This window comes from Anoplolepis gracilipes, chromosome 10 (assembly GCF_047496725.1).
Source record: "Anoplolepis gracilipes chromosome 10, ASM4749672v1, whole genome shotgun sequence".
Lineage (NCBI taxonomy): Eukaryota > Metazoa > Arthropoda > Insecta > Hymenoptera > Formicidae > Anoplolepis > Anoplolepis gracilipes.
The window spans coordinates 5,289,752-5,307,922 of NC_132979.1; the positions used below are offsets into that span (position 1 = coordinate 5,289,752).

Below are 18,171 nucleotides of genomic sequence, written 5' to 3' on the forward strand. Positions count from 1 at the left end.
TTGAATATTCACTGTGTAAGTATAAAACATAAAATCAAAAAAAAAGTCCGCAGAGCTTAGTATACAGACAACGATATATAGTGTGTTCGCCCAAATTCAATTTTTACTAAATCATTCTAAGGAATATTTGATGATCTATAAACGAATTTCTTCAAAGTTCTCTTGTTGCTACTACTAACTTTCTCTGCAATAAAGTTTCATTAATATCTCTTTGAATAATATTGATATGCTTCAATCGTCCGATATATTAATATTACGCAAACTTCTCCTGCCACACGTTCTTCTTGCATGTGATACGTATGTACAAGGATCGAATTATCGAGAATAATGTAGGGATCGTGCTTGCTACCGAATTAAAATTGCAATCAAACAATTAATTATGATTCTGTGATATAAAAAAATTAGCTATAGAGAATGATATATCAGTGACATTTTTCGCAATTATTTATATACGAGAGGGACAATGTGCGTGTGTATATGAAAAAATAAGGCCTACTTTGCCTCGTATATACGTATACATACAGTTGTAAGTACAGTAATCTGTTGAAATAGCGAACTTTAATCCGCATTATCTGTAATTATCAAATAATTATATAATCGATGCTCTTTTGAAATGTACGCAAATTAAAATAAAAACTTTAGAATCTTTCAAGCTTACTGAATCATTTATGTATGTGTTAGTCTATGTTTATTTTTGTCTTTATAGATATGCAGAACTTCTAAATATATTATTTTCACGGATAAAATATATAAGCAATTTATCTCACATTTTTTTAGTTTATAAAATCCTATACCGATAATTTAGCATTTTTAATAAAGCATTAATCCAACATAAAAAAAAATGTTAAAGGCTTCCAATTATGCAGTTCAATTAAAATAAAATACGTTATATATTTAAAAGTTATCGAATTTTTAATTTAATTATGAAATAATTACGATATATCTAGGCAAAAAATAACGAACTGTCAAGAAGACATATTCTACCCTTCACTGTATAATAATATCCGAGACTCCTATTATGTTTAGAGCCCGGAATTGCACGCTATTAAGTAGTTCTAATAATAATAATAATATAATATTAATATTTTTAAAAAAATGCGCTGTACTCTGTGGTACCGCGTATAATTAGAGACGAAGCCGCATAACAATTACGAAGCAACGGGCATGCCGTCGGTTAGAAATACGTGGACGGAACGGGCGTTCACCGGTGACGGCACGATGAGCCACTCGTATGTTTGTCGGCGGTAAACTCATCGGGGTTCACTCGATATCCCATGGCGCGAATAACGCGCTCGCGAGACGAGAAGATACCGGCATTGGAAAGCGTGCGGTATCCGCGTATGTTTAACGTAACTCTATCCAATAATGCACGTTCTGGCCTAGGGCAACCGAGTGTGCCCCCTTTCCCCGCCGAGCACTCGGCAAACACACACGGAAGGTAGGGCAGAGTCACGTATCGTGCGCGCACACACACACACACGCACACGTACACACAGACACACATATATATATTTGGATAAAAATCCTCTCTTTCTCTCTACGTATAAAAGTATTCATTTATATCCGCGTACCATCGCGAATGTTACGGTATTCGTTCGTCGAAAGGAAGATTCTCTTTTCTCCTTGAGAGGCATTTTATTAATCGAAATTTTAGATGCGAGGTGTGAAAATAAGTCTATTGGTGAATTGATTTTCTATTAATATGAATGGACTATGGATTTCAATGGAACTGAAAATTATCGAGAATGTTGCTTAGAAATATTTGGAGAGACTGGGACGAATTTTTCAGATATATCTTCAAGATAAAAAATATAAGAAATAACAATGCATAAAAATATGATATTGTTATAGAAACATTGTCATAATGATTTAATAATCGCTAAGTGACCAATTTTCTAAAATAATCTTTTTATTTCCTATTCCTAATATATGCTGTTGATTATTATTACAAGTGCCTTTGATATTTTCTATTATTGTAAAAAAAAAAAAAAAAAAAAAAAAATAAAAAAATAAATTATATATAAAACTTTGCGTTATAAGATATTTTAAAAATTATAAAATTATCAAACAAAAAGTGTTATAATCCCTTGGTTCCTCTACATTAAAATTTTCTAACTATTAAAATAAAACTGAACGCAGAATTATATATTTTTCGCGCATACTATAAAATTATATTTCCTGGTATTCACAAATGTATAATACTATTATTTATAATAAGTCACCGTATGAAAAAATATCTTTACTGCACATAATTTGAGTCAAGAATTTTCTCCGGATGCTACGAAGGAAAAGTAATCTTCCGAGTAGAGTTTGCGCTAACAATAAGAATATAAAAACAACGAAAAAGTACTTTGAGATACGCGCACATACATACAAAAATTATAACTAAAAGATATATCCCTGATAATTTTTCTGAATAAAACGTTACCTTTTAATTAAACTTTCGTCCGTGCAAAATCCAGAGGTTTGCACATGCGGCTCCTCATCTGTCTGCCATCAAGAATCGCCGGAGTCCTTGAAGGATACAGGAGCTAGGCAACTGCAAAGTAATAGCCGTCGTTTAGGGCCCGGTGCGGATAAGGAGCGTCAACAGGGGAAGGGCCGAGTGGGACGGGAGGGTGTAGTGGGACAACGGGGGTGGAAACGAGAGAGCGACCGAGGCTGGGGATAAGGGTGGCTTGTTGCGTAAGCCGATTAGAGCATCACGGCAGTCACTCCTGCCCCGTGCAACGTGGTGGCACACGGTCTCTCTCTCTCTCTCTCTCCCTCCCCCTCTCCCTCTCTCTCTCTCTCTCTCTCTCCCTCTCACTCACTCTTTCTCTCTATCTCTCTCGGGTTCTACCGGGTGTTCGCCGAGCAGAGACACATTAAAATCGCATGAAATATGCACAGAGCCGCCCTCCTCCCCGTCCCGTTCCCTCCATACCAGCGGACAAGAGCACTCGCCTACATCCGCGTAGGCAAAAAGCTTACCCGCTCGTCCTGGAAGCTCGTCTACTATCTCTCTTTCTCCTGATGACGTACAAGAGAAACGAGCACCAGCGCGTTCCGCTTTTGCGAGATATTTAGGAGATCCCTCTGTCGCGTTTCCGCAACGACGAAGGGGCAGGGGAATCTTGCTCCGCCTCTTTCCTCATCGAGAGGCGATCGACGCGACGATGCTGATACGATCGGCAGCGAGTCTAATATTAGAGAAAATTAATATTAATATACTAGCTAGTGGCAAAACGATTATTTTCCTAAGATAAATCAAGTACGTATTTGGCTATAATTTAATTAGGTGTTTACTTTAACTTTGAAATTTTGGACCCTATAATCGACAATTATCGACATATCTGGATTCGCGTGCATTTTCAAATACGAAGAAAAAGATTGTGGCTCCGAAACACACAGACATAGAAGCACACGGTGTCCGTCAGTAACTTGGAATATCAATTTTTCAGAGCCCCAGAAGCTTAAATCCACGTAGATGCTAAATCCGTTTATATTTTTTCTGCCCATCGATCTTAGTTCGCGCGAATTACGTACTCTTTTTTACTTCTTTAAATCTCAGCGAATAGGTCGACTATAAATTCTTTGGCGATTTAACACGACCCCCGTACATATACACGCGATGCATTAACTGCTCGCTGTACAATTTCGCGAATGAAAAGCGCAGTGCGTATCTAATGTCCGTTCGTCCCTCCCACACAGGTAATCCGAGCGATGCATCACGCGCGGATATTTTCATATATATATATATATATATATATATATATGCAATATATATATATATATATATATATATATATATATACGTTCTACGAACGCATTCTATATATACTGCGCGCGGTAGCGCAACACGTGGCAAAATGTTTCGCCATCGGTATCAAATAATCATGGCAAATCCGCATCGACCGCACCGTTCGCTCGCTCGCTCGCTCGGTTCTCTCGCGTTAATGCCTATATTTTACATCCGTCTGTATTTAGTTCGAATAACGTTTGGCGGATAATAATGGACCATTTGCCACTTGTTTTCGTTCGCCCGGCGGAATGATTACGTCGGGATACGCGCGTTGAAATTTTATGCCCGAAGGGCGAGAGAGATGGAGTAAATAGAAGAGAGCGAGAGCGTGGAAGAGAGATTACGGGGCGAATGTACGCGAACGGATTTCCATGTTGTTATTCCCCCCCCTCCCCCTCCTTTGACTGGCATAATAATATATATAAATAACTGTGTTTAGAGTGCAAAACTACTAGAGAGATCAAAATTGAAAATATATAATTATTAATTAATCTCTACGCGAAAATGGGGCCGCAAATAGCGTAGCACGTGAATATAAGAATATATAACGATTTTTTTCCTCTCTTTCTTACTCTCTTCTGTTGGAAATTTTACCACGCGACATTAAGTGAACGATAATGATCGACGATGATTGCGTCAATCGGTTCCTCGTTTTCGAGATGACGAGAGCGGGCATCTTCTTGAGCGTAACTTGACAGCCTCTTGTCCAATTATAGCGTGATTGTTCCCGGTCTTGACGGGTCTCACGGGGATGTGGATTAACCGCTATTCGGACTTCTGCACAAAACACACACACACACACACACACACACACACACACACACACACACACACACACACACACACACACAACGTGCGCGTTCAAATTCGAACCGGTGCAACGACGGATACGTCCATCAGCATCGCGGAAATATTTATGGCGATTAATCGCGGACATGCCCGCGGCCCGTTAATTACGTAAGAAGATCAACGGATTACGACGCTGCGCTTTTCGCGAGAGACATCTCTTCGGGACGAGCGGGGAGGAAAAGGCATCTTCTCGTCGATGTAACTGTCTCTCAAAAAAATATCGTTCTTTCCCTTCTCTTCAAAAGCTATTATTTGGTGATTTTTACATAACCCTTTGTAAATCGGTTTTTTAAATAAATATCTCTTGGAGAAAGATTTTACATTTTCGTGTTAAGCTTATTGACAATAAAAATATCAAATTTTAAAGATGGAAAAAAAATAAGAATCCGTATATTTATAAATTTCAATTAGAAATTGATCGATTTGCGTAGAATATTAATTTCGAGATTTTATAATATAATTTAAAACTGCGTTTTTCAAAGAAAATGATATAAATCATTCTTCCTTGAATCATAAGTGATGCTGTGAAAATTACGTATTTTGCAAGAAAAATCTCTGTAGAAAATTGCGCCCTCCGAGTGAAAATTCAATGTCATTTTATACTTAAAGTAAAGAGCATATAAGTCTTTGTCAAGTGTTTTAACTTTTCGTCTAATTTTAAGATCAAGTTATCTGTATGAAGAATTATAACAGAGTGCCTGATCAAAGTTGTAAAATGCGCAATCTTGTCCGAAAGCTCAAGTTTTTATCGAATTAAAAATAAAGATATTTTAATGAGTTTTAAATTTATAAAAGTTGCTTTGCAGAAAGCATAGTGTTTTTTCTTCAAAATTAAGCAGATATGTCTATGTTTTACAATCTTAATTAAATGCTACGTCTATCATCTGTCACAGATGATAAAATAAAAATATGCCTTAGTTTCAGTCTTGATAAGTTCAAAATTTAAATATCACAAGACGATTAATGAATAATTCGGTAATTGTATATATTAAGAATAGCGTTTAATAAAGTTATCTTTAAGAAATATTGAGATAAAATAGTAAAAATAATATCATATATAGAATGAGATAGGTCAAAGATAACTCGACAAGTCGCTGAACTTTTCAAAATTCTTGTATCCTTAAATTATAACGGATGGAATTCTTGTTCGACGACAGCCGACATAATCTGTCAGAATCGTGATTAATATTGCAAGATGCTTTTTCAGATATACGATGCAGTTGGTCAAAATTTCAGCACGTGCTCGTATAAATTCCATTTCCAGTTTCGCCGCCTGAATTAATCAGATAATCATTAAGCCGATGTTGTCAGATTAAATTTTGTAAATTCTGAGCGCGTTTGACGAAATATAAAATACTTTCTATAATAAATACTTACAGAATCCCGGGATGTATGCAAGTATCGATCGATCGTTATGTCGTGGAGGTTTTATACAGCAAGAACCAAAGCCAGCTTCGATGCTTCGAATTCATGTATGCTCGACGTGCGTGTTATACTAACGTGCCCGTGTTTCACGCGTGTGAAACGTATCATTTCGAGCACACGCGTAATGATAATACCGCGCGTACGTAATATCGGGTTATCAATCCGTCTTCACCGCCCACGACGTAAGATCCGCTCATTTTTACGGTTGCCAATGGAAAAAAAAAGGTGAAACGGAAGTCGATACGAGACTTCGCGGAGGACAAGTTTAATGTTGTGAGAGACGTGACGGTACGCCTTAAAATGTTATGTAAAACGCATTGTGCTTCCTTTACAGGCACGACTGAAGGGAGAAGTTGCCTTGATAATAAGAGACTTATCGAAGCGCCTGAATGATTAATCATCAACGTCGCGCAGCAATATCGGACATGCATAATTCATATGGTATTGGACGGTTTATCTCTAAAAGTAATTGATAGATTATTACATTATTAAACGTGCATTCCACGAAATATGTATAATAGAATATGTTGAAATTTTATCAACATGAATTAGAAATCCTCTTCCTTAAGCCTTACATTCCAATATCGCGTTGAATAAAATAGAGAGATTATTTATAACAATACATTTTCAAACATGGAGAATAGTAAACATATAATAATATATAATAATTATTATAATTTATATATAATCTCAAACAACTCATTGATTAATACTTAATTAATAATTCTTTCACAAAACGTGCCGATTCTTCCAAAGAAAAATAAACTTTACGTTTTTCTCGGAAAACGCAACGAGAGGTGAATTCAATCGCTTATCAATCGCGAGAAATACATTGTCATATCGTATAGAAGAACGATTAGGGAGAGAAATTTTAAAATAAAGCGTACAATTCTGAGATATTTTGTCTCCTGAAATTACTTTCGAATACACAAAATTCAATAGACATAATATATCGATTGATTTTCTGTACAACTCAAATGTTTGGGATACCAATTAAAAAAATAATATCGAGATATCTGAAATATTTCTTATCAATGATATTCTAGTTTAAAACAGACGACAGCTAATAATAAATAATTATCACCCCTTTTCTACACTGATTCGAGAACATATTACTAATCAGCTTCTTTTGTATCGGAAGACGTAATTTTCCGGCTGCTGCTTTCTCGATATAACTGGAATATTGATTTACTGGAACGTTGACCAACATCGCTCGGGATGTGAATTCACCGATACCAATGTTACCAAAATCGCACCTTTATTGTCCCCTTATCGAAGTCCTACCTGCACCGCAGGAACCTCCGCAACCAGCCAGTCAGCCAGCCAGCCAGACGAGAGCCTACATCCCTACCCTACCAGCTGTTTGGTAGCGTCTGCTCGCGCCGAGCGGGGCGGCGAGCGTTAAAATAAACGCGCTTGCGCTCAGCAAAAGAGGGAGTGAGGGTGGAAGTGACGACCAATGAACATCGGATGAGCGGCGGCTGCCCGGGCGGAGCATACGGCATAAACGAGACGTGGCACGAGCAACTTCTGCCAAACGGCGTTCAACGGCCGAGGGAGAAACACGAGGAAGAGGTGTCATCCGAGGCGATCTTAAAGAGGAATCCTCGTAAGAAATCCAGCCTTTCTTCCGTCAGTGGTAGCGTCTTCGTGGCTGATTATTCTTGAAGTTCCCTCGGCTCGCATCGAAAGTTCGTGCGAACGTTTCCATCCGAACGCTATGGAAACACGAAGCGAGAAGCAAAAGATGCAGTACGAATTTTAAGAAAATCCAGAACAAGGGACAGGAAGAAGCACGTGGAAATGCTGCACGGCGCTCTACCGAGGGCCTTTCTGGCCCCAGGTCTTAGCTATATGAGCTATTATAGCGAGGAGATTCATCATCCAGCTTACGCCGCAGCGCCGACCACGTGGCACATCCCGATGGACGATCCGTCCTCGCCGATCTACTCGCGGATCCCACCAGCCGAGCATCACGCGTCTTTGCAGTCATGGGAGTCTTCGAGATCTTCAACGCCGTGCCCCTTGGATCTCTCTTTGAAACCGCCAGTAACGCCAAATACTCCGAAGACAGAAGAAATGATCGAGGTGGGTGATGAAAAAGATCTCAGAATCCGTGAGGAAGTGCAAACTCTTCCCGAAAGTCGCAAAGACAGCGAGGAAGATCAACAGCTGGTCGTCGATGACTTGGACACTTTACGCAGTTCCTCGGCGCAGAGTCATCAAAGTCAGTATGAACGTTTGATGCTTAATAAAGAATCGTCTCGCTTCCACGACTCGATAGTTGACAAGATTCATCATCTTCCCGAAGAGAGCACTCGATTATCACCGTATCCCGGAAATGAGCTCGCCTCGAAGTATCAGCTGCACAATCAAAAGCTCCTGTTAACCAGTCCGACACACATGCAATCAATGCAGAGTTATCATCAACAATTTCTTTTAACGCCACAGCAACATCTTCAAAGCGTGCACGCACCTATGACGCCACCCAGCACACCATCGCCACCTCAATGTCCCAGGAGAAGAATCCGAGAGGAAGATCTCATTTCACCCTCTTCCGCCTCCATGTCAACTCCGAAACAGACTAACAACGACAAGACCGCCGCCCAGAGACCCAAAAAGAAACACGCCAGGCGGCTCAAATTCGACGAGGACACCAGCAGCCCGGTATCGGGCACCGTAATCCTAGGTCCGGACGAGGCGGTAGTGACTGGCGACATCGATCCCGCCTTTAACATTGTGGAGGTCACGGAGGAAGCGCGCGCCGAGTTGGCCAAGATCGAGAATCGGCTCGGGCCATATCAATGCAAGCTTTGTCGCCAGCTTCACGAAGACGCTTTCCAGTTGGCGCAGCATCGTTGCTCCCGCATCGCCCACGTGGAGTACCGGTGCCCCGAGTGTGACAAGCGGTTCTCTTGCCCGGCCAATTTGGCATCTCATCGACGTTGGCATAAGCCCAGATTGCCCAACACTGACAATTCCGCGTCGTCCGCGACGTCATCATCTTCGTCTTCGTCGTCGGGGACCAGCGCGGAGATCCCTTGTACTAGATGTGAAGCGAAATTCACCAGGCAAGCCGCTCTGCGAAAACATCTGGCCACTCAACATCCAGAAACCAACAACAATGTCAGTAGCAACAATAATAATAACACTGTTGTCGATGGTCAAGAAACTATCGGCAAATCAGACATCGCTCAGACAGCAGCAAACAGCCAGTTGACCAACGAGATGACCTGACATCAATTTCCGGCCAGACCCCTGCCGAGGCGACCCGGGCTCTACTGGAGATTCGGTCTTGATTTGTAAGAGACACGGCTTTCGTAACTGTGAGTACACAATCAAATTGCTCCACATGCTCGTTCTAATATTAAAAAAAAAAAATAATGAGGAAAAGAAAAGAAAGAAAAATAAAAAAAAAATAAATGTGAAAAGGAGAAAGAGTATTATTGTTATTGTTATCAAAAGGGATACTTAATTTCTATAATTACTCTGTTAATTTTATTTTGTTACATCTGAAAAACTTTCTCTAATCGAATTTTTAAAGATTATTTTGTTTTAATAAATTTTTATTCAAAAAATAAATATATAATATTTAATTTTATTCTCAGTTTTTTATCTTTTTGTATAATCCATCCGTAAAACTTCTAATTAAATTTTCTAGATAATTTTATTAAAAAATTTTTAATTTTTTAAATATATATTTTTTATTATATTTAGTAATATTATAAATATAATTTTAATTATTTAATTCCTAATCATATACATATACAAGCATAAGCAATACATAGCATAAACAATATATGCATAGCACAAAATGTCTAACTTTTTTATATTTCTGTTTGCATAAAATTTTCTCTAATATAAATTTCCAAAAATTGTTTTATTTTAACAAATGTTTAATTATATTTTAGTTTTAGTTATATAAGCTTTAGTAACACAATTTGTGATGTTTTTGTATTTTTAGTTTTTATGTACAAAACTTCCTTTAGTTCAATTTTCAACATTTGCTTTTGTCTTTAATAGACTTCTAATCAAACAAATTTAGTTTTTACTAATTTAATTCCCAGTCAATTTCAAATTTTGTTATATTTCTAGTCTCTATGTACAAAATTTTCTCTAGTCAAATTTCTAAAAATTGTTTGATTTTATTAAATTTCTAATTTTTTAGTTTCTAGTTATTCAATGTAATAATTTTTTTATTATTAATTTTTATTATTTCTAACCAATTGTAGTTATTCTTAATCTGTACATTTTTCTAACCTTTTTTGCATAAAATTTTTTTAATAAAATTTTCAAAGATTATTTTATCAGATTTATTATCCAATTTTTATTCATTTAATTTATTTCTAGCCAATTAATTTCTAACGTTTGCATATAGCTTTGCATAAAATTTTCTCTTGTCAAACTTTCAAAAATTATTTTATTTTATTCTATAAAATTCTTAATTAATTTGTAAACTGTTTAAAATACATATAAGAAAAGAAACTCTTCAGAAATAGAAAGTTAACAACTGATAATATGTTAAAGCTCGGGAAAAGAAAAGAGATAAACTGATTAGAAATTAAGTATCCCTTCGTATCAGTTCTAAACATCTAGTTCAGTCATTTGTAGTTGTTTTATCAATGATGCGCTAATAACGCATATTATATTTGATCGAAATTAAAATTGAGAGAAAAAATTAAAATCCAAGTTCCAAAATTATCGTACATGGAATTATATATGTTAATCTTGTTCTCTAAAATATGATCATTATTATATTTCATTCATGGAATTTACCGGGCAAAACAGGGTTCCACATTATCGTTGTATGTATTAAATATAAATTTGTATATATATCAATTATATATTATAATTGACATATGAAAAAAAATTGAGAGATAAGTATCGCCGATAAAATATATATAGATTCCAATCCCTCCCCCTCGTGTATTGTTGAGAGGTCGTAGTCAGTCGTAATATACGACTTGAATAAGATAACACATTAATAATTAAAAAAGAAGAATATTAATCAGCGATAATCAAGATTTAAAAGAAATTAAAAAAAAAAGATACAGTCATATTTCTCTCATATTATACTGACGCAAATGTTTAATACATTTTTTGTGATTGGATAATTATTACAGTTACGTATATGATTTCTAATTATTTCATGATTACAATTTATGATGTAATTATTTTGTTAACATATAATATAATTATTTAAACACAAAATAAAAGGGAAAGAAAAGTGACTTGATAAATATAAAATTTGAATAAGCATTCAATTCAATAAGCAAACTAAATGTACACCATTTATATACATAAATAAAAATGTATTGAAATTGATTTGCAAAATTAATAATAATATATATAATTTACATCATGTCAATGCACAAGACGTTACATAACTTGCCAATTAAAAATATTTAGAAAAACATAATAAAGTCATGTTAATTGTTAGATATGTGTTAAATACGAATGCGTCGCGTTACTTTACAATTAGATACAGAAGCTATAAGATACAAGATCGATTGCACACTATTGCCAAAACGTAGAAATTACTGACATGAGATCAAAGATCTCTCTGAGCATCTCTAGTCACCTCTAGTCAAATAATTAATTAACTTTTAGTCGTAGACTCGTGCTATGTAAATTGAAAGCAAATTTTGACAAAAGTGTAAATTCTGTAAATTAATAATATTATTAATAATATTATTAATTTATAAAATTTCACCGATGTAATTGTGCGAACAAATAACATAGATGATACTTTGCGTGATATAAATCTGAATATAGCATGTACGATGTATATATAATGAAGCGCAATTAGGCTAAGTGATAGAGACTATCTGACATGACGATCTCAATTTGTCTAGCGTTAAGTCGGTGAGCAGACTTACTAGCGATTAAACAAATTTGTTACATCTCTTAAGCGGATCTAGATCAAGCGAACGAGTACGATTATAAATGAATATCAGCAAATGAGCGTGAAGAAACATTATTATAATTTTTTTTATAAAATATTTTTTATGATATATATTTTTATAATACTTTAAATAATAATTTTTTATTCTGTAATATATATTCCGTATAAAAGAATTATTTGTAAGATTATTAATTAAATAACGCTTCTTCACTTACATTTATTGATATTCGTGATCATTCACATTCGTTGGTCTGGCTTTAGAGAAGTTAATTTCACTATAGTATTTATTTAGACATGGCTTTTTTATCTTTTATGTTTCTAATCTGTTCATTTATAATTTTATTATTTTATTTCCATTATTAATTATATTGTATGTATAATAAAATATAATTTATAATTTACTTTTTATTATACAATACATTATCTTTTATTTATGTATATATATTTCTATTTTTTTATAGAAATTAACTTTTATTAATTAATGATCTAAAGTATATCTATGCCATATCCAATTTCATCTAGGTAAGAACTTAAAATTATAATTTCAATAAAATTCATACATAATTGCACAATAATTATATACACATATAATTAAAAAGAAATTTAAATAATGTTTGTCAATCAAGCTGTATAATCTTTCGTTTTCGAATGCCATTGTATGATATGTTAGCGACGTACTTTGAAATGACAAGTATTTGGATTTATCGAATGAATTATTAACCGGTCATTAATCTTACAATTAGATTTAGCGCATTTCCCGATCATACAGATCGTATTCTCATACAGCTGAAATCAAAGATAGTATTAAGACGTTTAAAAACTATATGATATAAAAATTAAGATAAGATATATAATAGTTATATTATGTATAAACCGACATTAATGTGAACATGAATGCATTTAAACAACCGATAAGCCGTATAATATATGTATAGATATTTTTCTTTATAAGTATTAGATCCATTTCTTTAATCATAGGAATCAACCTAGTTGCGTTTAGTTACGAGATAAAAATATTAAAATCGAACTTGAAAGTATTGTTATATCCTAAAGATGGGTAAACATTGAGAAAGCAAACGCGAAAATAAATTTATCAATAATTCTAAATTAAAAAATAAATTTATTAAAATTGTCTTTGATGTACGTTACATTTTAATAAGCAAATTAGGCTAAATGCGAATTGAATACTAATGAACATTTTATTTGTATTTCTCATTCGCTCGTTTTTTTTTCATATATATATATATCTACCTTTACATAAAACATGATAATTAAATGTTGCGACACTAATCGTAGAAGCGAAGCCCCACTAGAGAGATACGACATCATCTAGTCGATCTAGTCAGTCACGTCAGTTACGTTAATTTTTAATCATTATAATAGAGATATTCTTATTAATAATAATGTAATTTAATTACACACTCGTGCATATAAAATTTTTTGTTTAAATTATCTTTTGAGTTTTGCATTATCGTTTGTTCTATTAATTTAGAACGAAAGAGTGCTTTCTAGTCATGATTCTTAAGATATAAAGAAGAAGTATTTAATTAGTATGCACATAATCTAGTCAGAATTTAATGCGAAATATAATCTAGTTCGTTGTAGTGAATGTGCACTTGAGAAAACTTAAACAATTGTATAGACTTACTTCTGAGAAACTTATCTGTGTAAGCTTAGAAGTAATATTATCAGCGATTTATCTAGTTTAACAATTTCTAATCATTATACATCGATAAAAAATTATGCGGATTAACGAAGAGTGATTAATTTTCTTTCGGGCAAAATGCAATTTTAATTTAAAAATGCACCTGAGATTTTTATCATTTCGTAGTATGTCACACACAGTTACAATAAAAGAAAAATTATTCACACAAACATGTATACATCTAGTTGTAGAATTATACAAAAATACGATGTTATATCTCGACATATATCTAATTCATAGTTTCATAAGAATGTAATATTAAATATATGTCATATATACGTTATGTATGATTATCCAGGAATAATATTGTATATGAATTATTCAGGAATAACGAGAGAAAATTACGTCGCTTTTTAAGCCATTCGAATATTTCTCATAACTGTATATAAAACGAACACATATATGCAAATATATATGTATAAAAATGTATGATATCGCTCCTGCGAAGAATTCCGATTTGCATGTATTATTTTGCGTTAGATTAATTTGCGGATGCGTTACCCTAATTATATTTGTACATAATGTTTCGACTTCTAAAATACATGTCTCTCAAAAAATATAAACCTACTTTTTTACTCATTTCTATAACCAATACCTATCCTCTATATATTGCTTTTAGATTAATATGCACGAATTAATAACCAAGCAATATATTATCAAATAATAATAAAATAAATAATATTTTACTTTGCGTATATTTTTCAAAATTTTATTATAAATAAATATTTGTTGAAATCTTACAAATTTCTGAAAGAAATTAATTTTAAGCTATACTTTTCATAATAATAATAATAATTTTGCTTTATTTGCCGGCATGCTATTTCGAATTATAATCTGTGAGTCGATAATATATAATAATATCGCAAAAAAAAAAACAGAGCCTTATTTACTTCTTCAACGGGGATTTTTTGCAGCATCAAACTTACGTTACCATCGCGATCGTCGCGGTTACATAACGATCCAGGGAAAACGACAAAGATAGAGAGAAAAAAGCTATAGAGATCTTCAGTTATAGAGAGAAGCACAGTATTGTCCAGGGATGAGATGCCCTTCCATATTACTTCACTATGTGTCGCCATAATGCCCCTTCGTAGAATCCATACAGGAGGGGATTGGTGGTTCTGTAATCTTCACGGAACCTTTGTGTGCCGTTCGAATAAAGAGACGTGTCACGACCCTTATGGAAAAAAAGAGAGAAAGAGAGAAGAGCTTTAAACCTAAGAGGCTGATTTCTCCTCGAGATCCTCCGCAACTGTTCGCTAATAGGTTTCACGTCCATTTCATGGACGCATAAATTCTCTCATCTTACAAACCGAACATGACTAGTTAACTTATCAAGGAAGACGTAAAAAATTAAATAAATATCTTGGTGACACATAGTAAAAATAACTGATCGACGTAATTAAAATAATATATATCTTAATAAACTTAAGTCTTACTTTACAAAAATATTTATTTATATTTTTATATATTTGCAATATATTATTTATCATATGTTTGTAATATGAACACATACTCAATAATGAAAGGCGAGGACAATAATTTGAGATTTAGCGAGAGTTAATTAATGCATATGTAGTATTATATTTTACTTATTCGATTAATTAACATTTTATACAATCGACCGCTCACTAATAAATTTACCATTTACTTAAAATTCTTTTATGGCTCTTATGATTATTGATTTAACAATTTATCATCGTGTCGAACGGCATGCGTATGCTACCGCAATAACGTTGTTAATCCAATTCCTGTGGGTGATTGAGATATTCCTGTTAGGGGGCAACTTTTCGTAAGCCAATTCCACCACGAAGATCGGAAAGTCTGACGATAAATCTCTAAGGTTTCTCTCTCTCTCTCTCTCTCTCTCTCCCTCTCTCTCTCTTTTACTTTCTATTCCTCTTTCCATTCCTGGTCGCCAAGTTGGCCGGGAATTCGATTGGCGATTTACCGACGACAGGGATATATCCTGGTCCGAGAGATCGTGCCGACGTCCTGGAAGAACGACGAGTCTAGGTGTCCACAAAGGCATCGCGGAATCTACTTAGCCCCCTAAGATCTCTTCTCACCTTCTTCCTCTTCTTCCTCCAGGAAGTCGACGAAGAGACCGACCGACATACCGGATATACCGGATGTACCGTCGAGTTGGCCGGCGGGTCGGCGTCGCGCTTGCAAGAAGCAATTTCGCAATTTTCCTCCTTGACTTTGTCATCTTCGCTTTGCTATTCGCTTCGGCGAAATAGAATTTTCCCAGGTCGAGAGATGGAGTATAGTAGTCTCAAGTGCAGCCTCTATATCGACGTGTCTCTTCCAAGAATTTTCAGAATTGCTCCTCCCGTGGGAAGTTTCCCTTCGGCGTCTTAAGTGCGTATCTGTATGAGTGTACGTGCGTGTTACGTGGGCGCTTACGCACGTTGTATGTTTCGAGAAAACACCTATTTTTTCTCACAAGTAAGATCAGACTTGAAAATATTATCATGGATTTAAGATAATTCTCGCCTCTCTGTGCCTCTATCATTCTAAGATTTCCAAGAATTCTAGTATATTTAAATGACAATAATGCAACAATGCAATTATGTGAAAGATTATATCAAGGTGAAATTTTGTAAAAGTTTTATAAAAAAATTCCCTGATCTTCTACATCTTTTTGTTCAACATTATAGGTTAAAGAGAATTTTTTTTAGAAATTTTTTTTGAGTGCAACATTCTAGAATAAGTTTTTTTTTTTTTATTATTGTACGCATTTTCTAATATTTTTCACTCATATAAAAGAAAAAGAGTCATTTAAGTTTCAAGTGCTAGATTTGAAAACGTAATGTGTTATAGCTTTCATAAATATTTTTCACCTATATAACATTTTTATTGTTTTATCACGAAAAATTACAACAAAGAATATAAACTGTATATTCGATTTTTTAAGACGTTGAATGAAACAGAGATAGATATATATTTATAATTAGATATGTATATTATAAACATATAATTCACAACTTTAAACCAATCAATAAATTTCCAATTTAAGAGCAAAATCAAAGAGAAAATCATTTTTTAAAAAAATAAAATCCATAAGAATTCCTCGAGCTCTTTCCAAGTACAAAAAAATTCCAAGAATTTTATTTTTTATGTTTTTCTAAAAAATAGATACCTTATTATATACAATTAACAGTATTAAACTTTTGAATCTCTTATCTTTTTAGTTGATATTGAGTTTGTAACAATATATATACAAGATGGTTTCTAACCGATCAACGGCGACAACATGCATTCAAATGTAATGTAGCCTTGGGGTATTACCTCTTGCATGGCACGAGTAAACTTGCAAAACAGATGTCAGTTACTTTAATGTAAAAGTTTGAAACTTTATCAGAACAAAACATGATTGTTGAAATATTTCAAAATATGCATTTTTCTTTATAGCCTATAGATAACCAAAATTATAATAATAAAAATTGAATATTTCTTTAAAAAGAAGTCTACTATATATGAGTTATTTTAAAACTCATAAAAATTTTAAACTTGAAAGCTATATAAATAATACCATAAATTAAAAAATCAATAATTAATGATTAGTCCAACAGAATTAGGATGTTCCGCATAGCACAGAAAGTAAGAGAGAGAATCTATGAATTATATTAGATGCAGGGGTGAATCGTAGATCGGTGTGAATCATATAATTGTTTGATGCTTGCGACTATATCGTCAGCCCTAGACTGGCTTTGACACATTCTTGCAAGCCCCCGAGAAGACGACCCTTATATTTGTTCGGGAGGAAAGGATCACCACGAAACGCCCTTAACTACGGCATGCCATCGACGCTGGTGTGTACGCTTGCCACCCCAGTAATCTCCGTGACATCAAACATTTTGTACGCTCGACCCAATGGAAGGATGCCAGTTCACGGGCTGACACAATGATAAAGTATGCCGATACCAAGAGTTAGTCTTCAAAGAAGAATACATTCTTTTGCGAAATAAATCTCGCAGAGTGCACATAATTTATATTTGTTTAAGCTTCTTTACTTTTGTGATATAATATAATAAACATATTTATATAAAATAAAATATTAATTAATTTGCGTAATTAATTAATAAAATTAAATATTTAAATAAAATTAATTCTATTATATATTTACACACCATTTTATCATTATCAGTTACTAATAATGCTGAAATGTGTGTAAACTTTCAATGATAAAGTTGTGTAAATATATGACAGAATTCATTTTATAGAAAAATATATATAATGGAATTAATTTAGTGAACAATTTTCTTCTAAATATTCTTCTATATATAGTTTATCAAATTGACATACTTATTAAAAAGTATTGGGAAGGATACTATTTGGAAGATATTGAAATCTCGTCCCCAGTCCGAACGGAAATTGATCGCATTCGAGACGGAAATTTCTCTTATGAGATATCCGGACATCGCGGTGAAAAGAGTCTCATGAGAAAGACGCGCCTTCTCCCACATACAAAAGCTTTCACAGTTATTATCCTTGAGA

At 34.0% G+C, this 18,171-nt stretch overlaps 2 protein-coding genes across 3 annotated transcripts in view; one reads left to right on the forward strand and one right to left on the reverse strand.

The window, feature by feature from the left end:
- Positions 1–18,171, reverse strand: part of Nc2alpha (negative cofactor 2 alpha) — a 108,235-nt gene that overhangs the window by 11,210 nt on the left and 78,854 nt on the right. The window contains exon 1 of one of the 2 annotated variants that reach the window (XM_072901172.1): positions 2,429–2,539. The exons of the other annotated variant lie outside the window; for it this stretch is intronic. The gene's annotated coding sequence lies outside the window, so the exon portion shown is untranslated. Of the gene's footprint in view, positions 1–2,428; positions 2,540–18,171 lie in introns of those variants that run through there. 2 annotated transcript variants of the gene reach the window in all.
- Positions 7,486–9,442, forward strand: LOC140670159 (uncharacterized). The gene has a single exon (XM_072900719.1). The coding sequence runs from the start codon at positions 7,862–7,864 to the stop codon at positions 9,293–9,295; it is 1,434 nt and encodes a 477-aa protein (XP_072756820.1). The 5' UTR covers positions 7,486–7,861; the 3' UTR covers positions 9,296–9,442.

Excerpts from the sequence above, each read along its gene's own strand:
- LOC140670159 (XM_072900719.1), top strand. The coding sequence starts at position 7,862 with ATGCTGCACGGCGCTCTACCGAGGGCCTTTCTGGCCCCAGGTCTTAGC.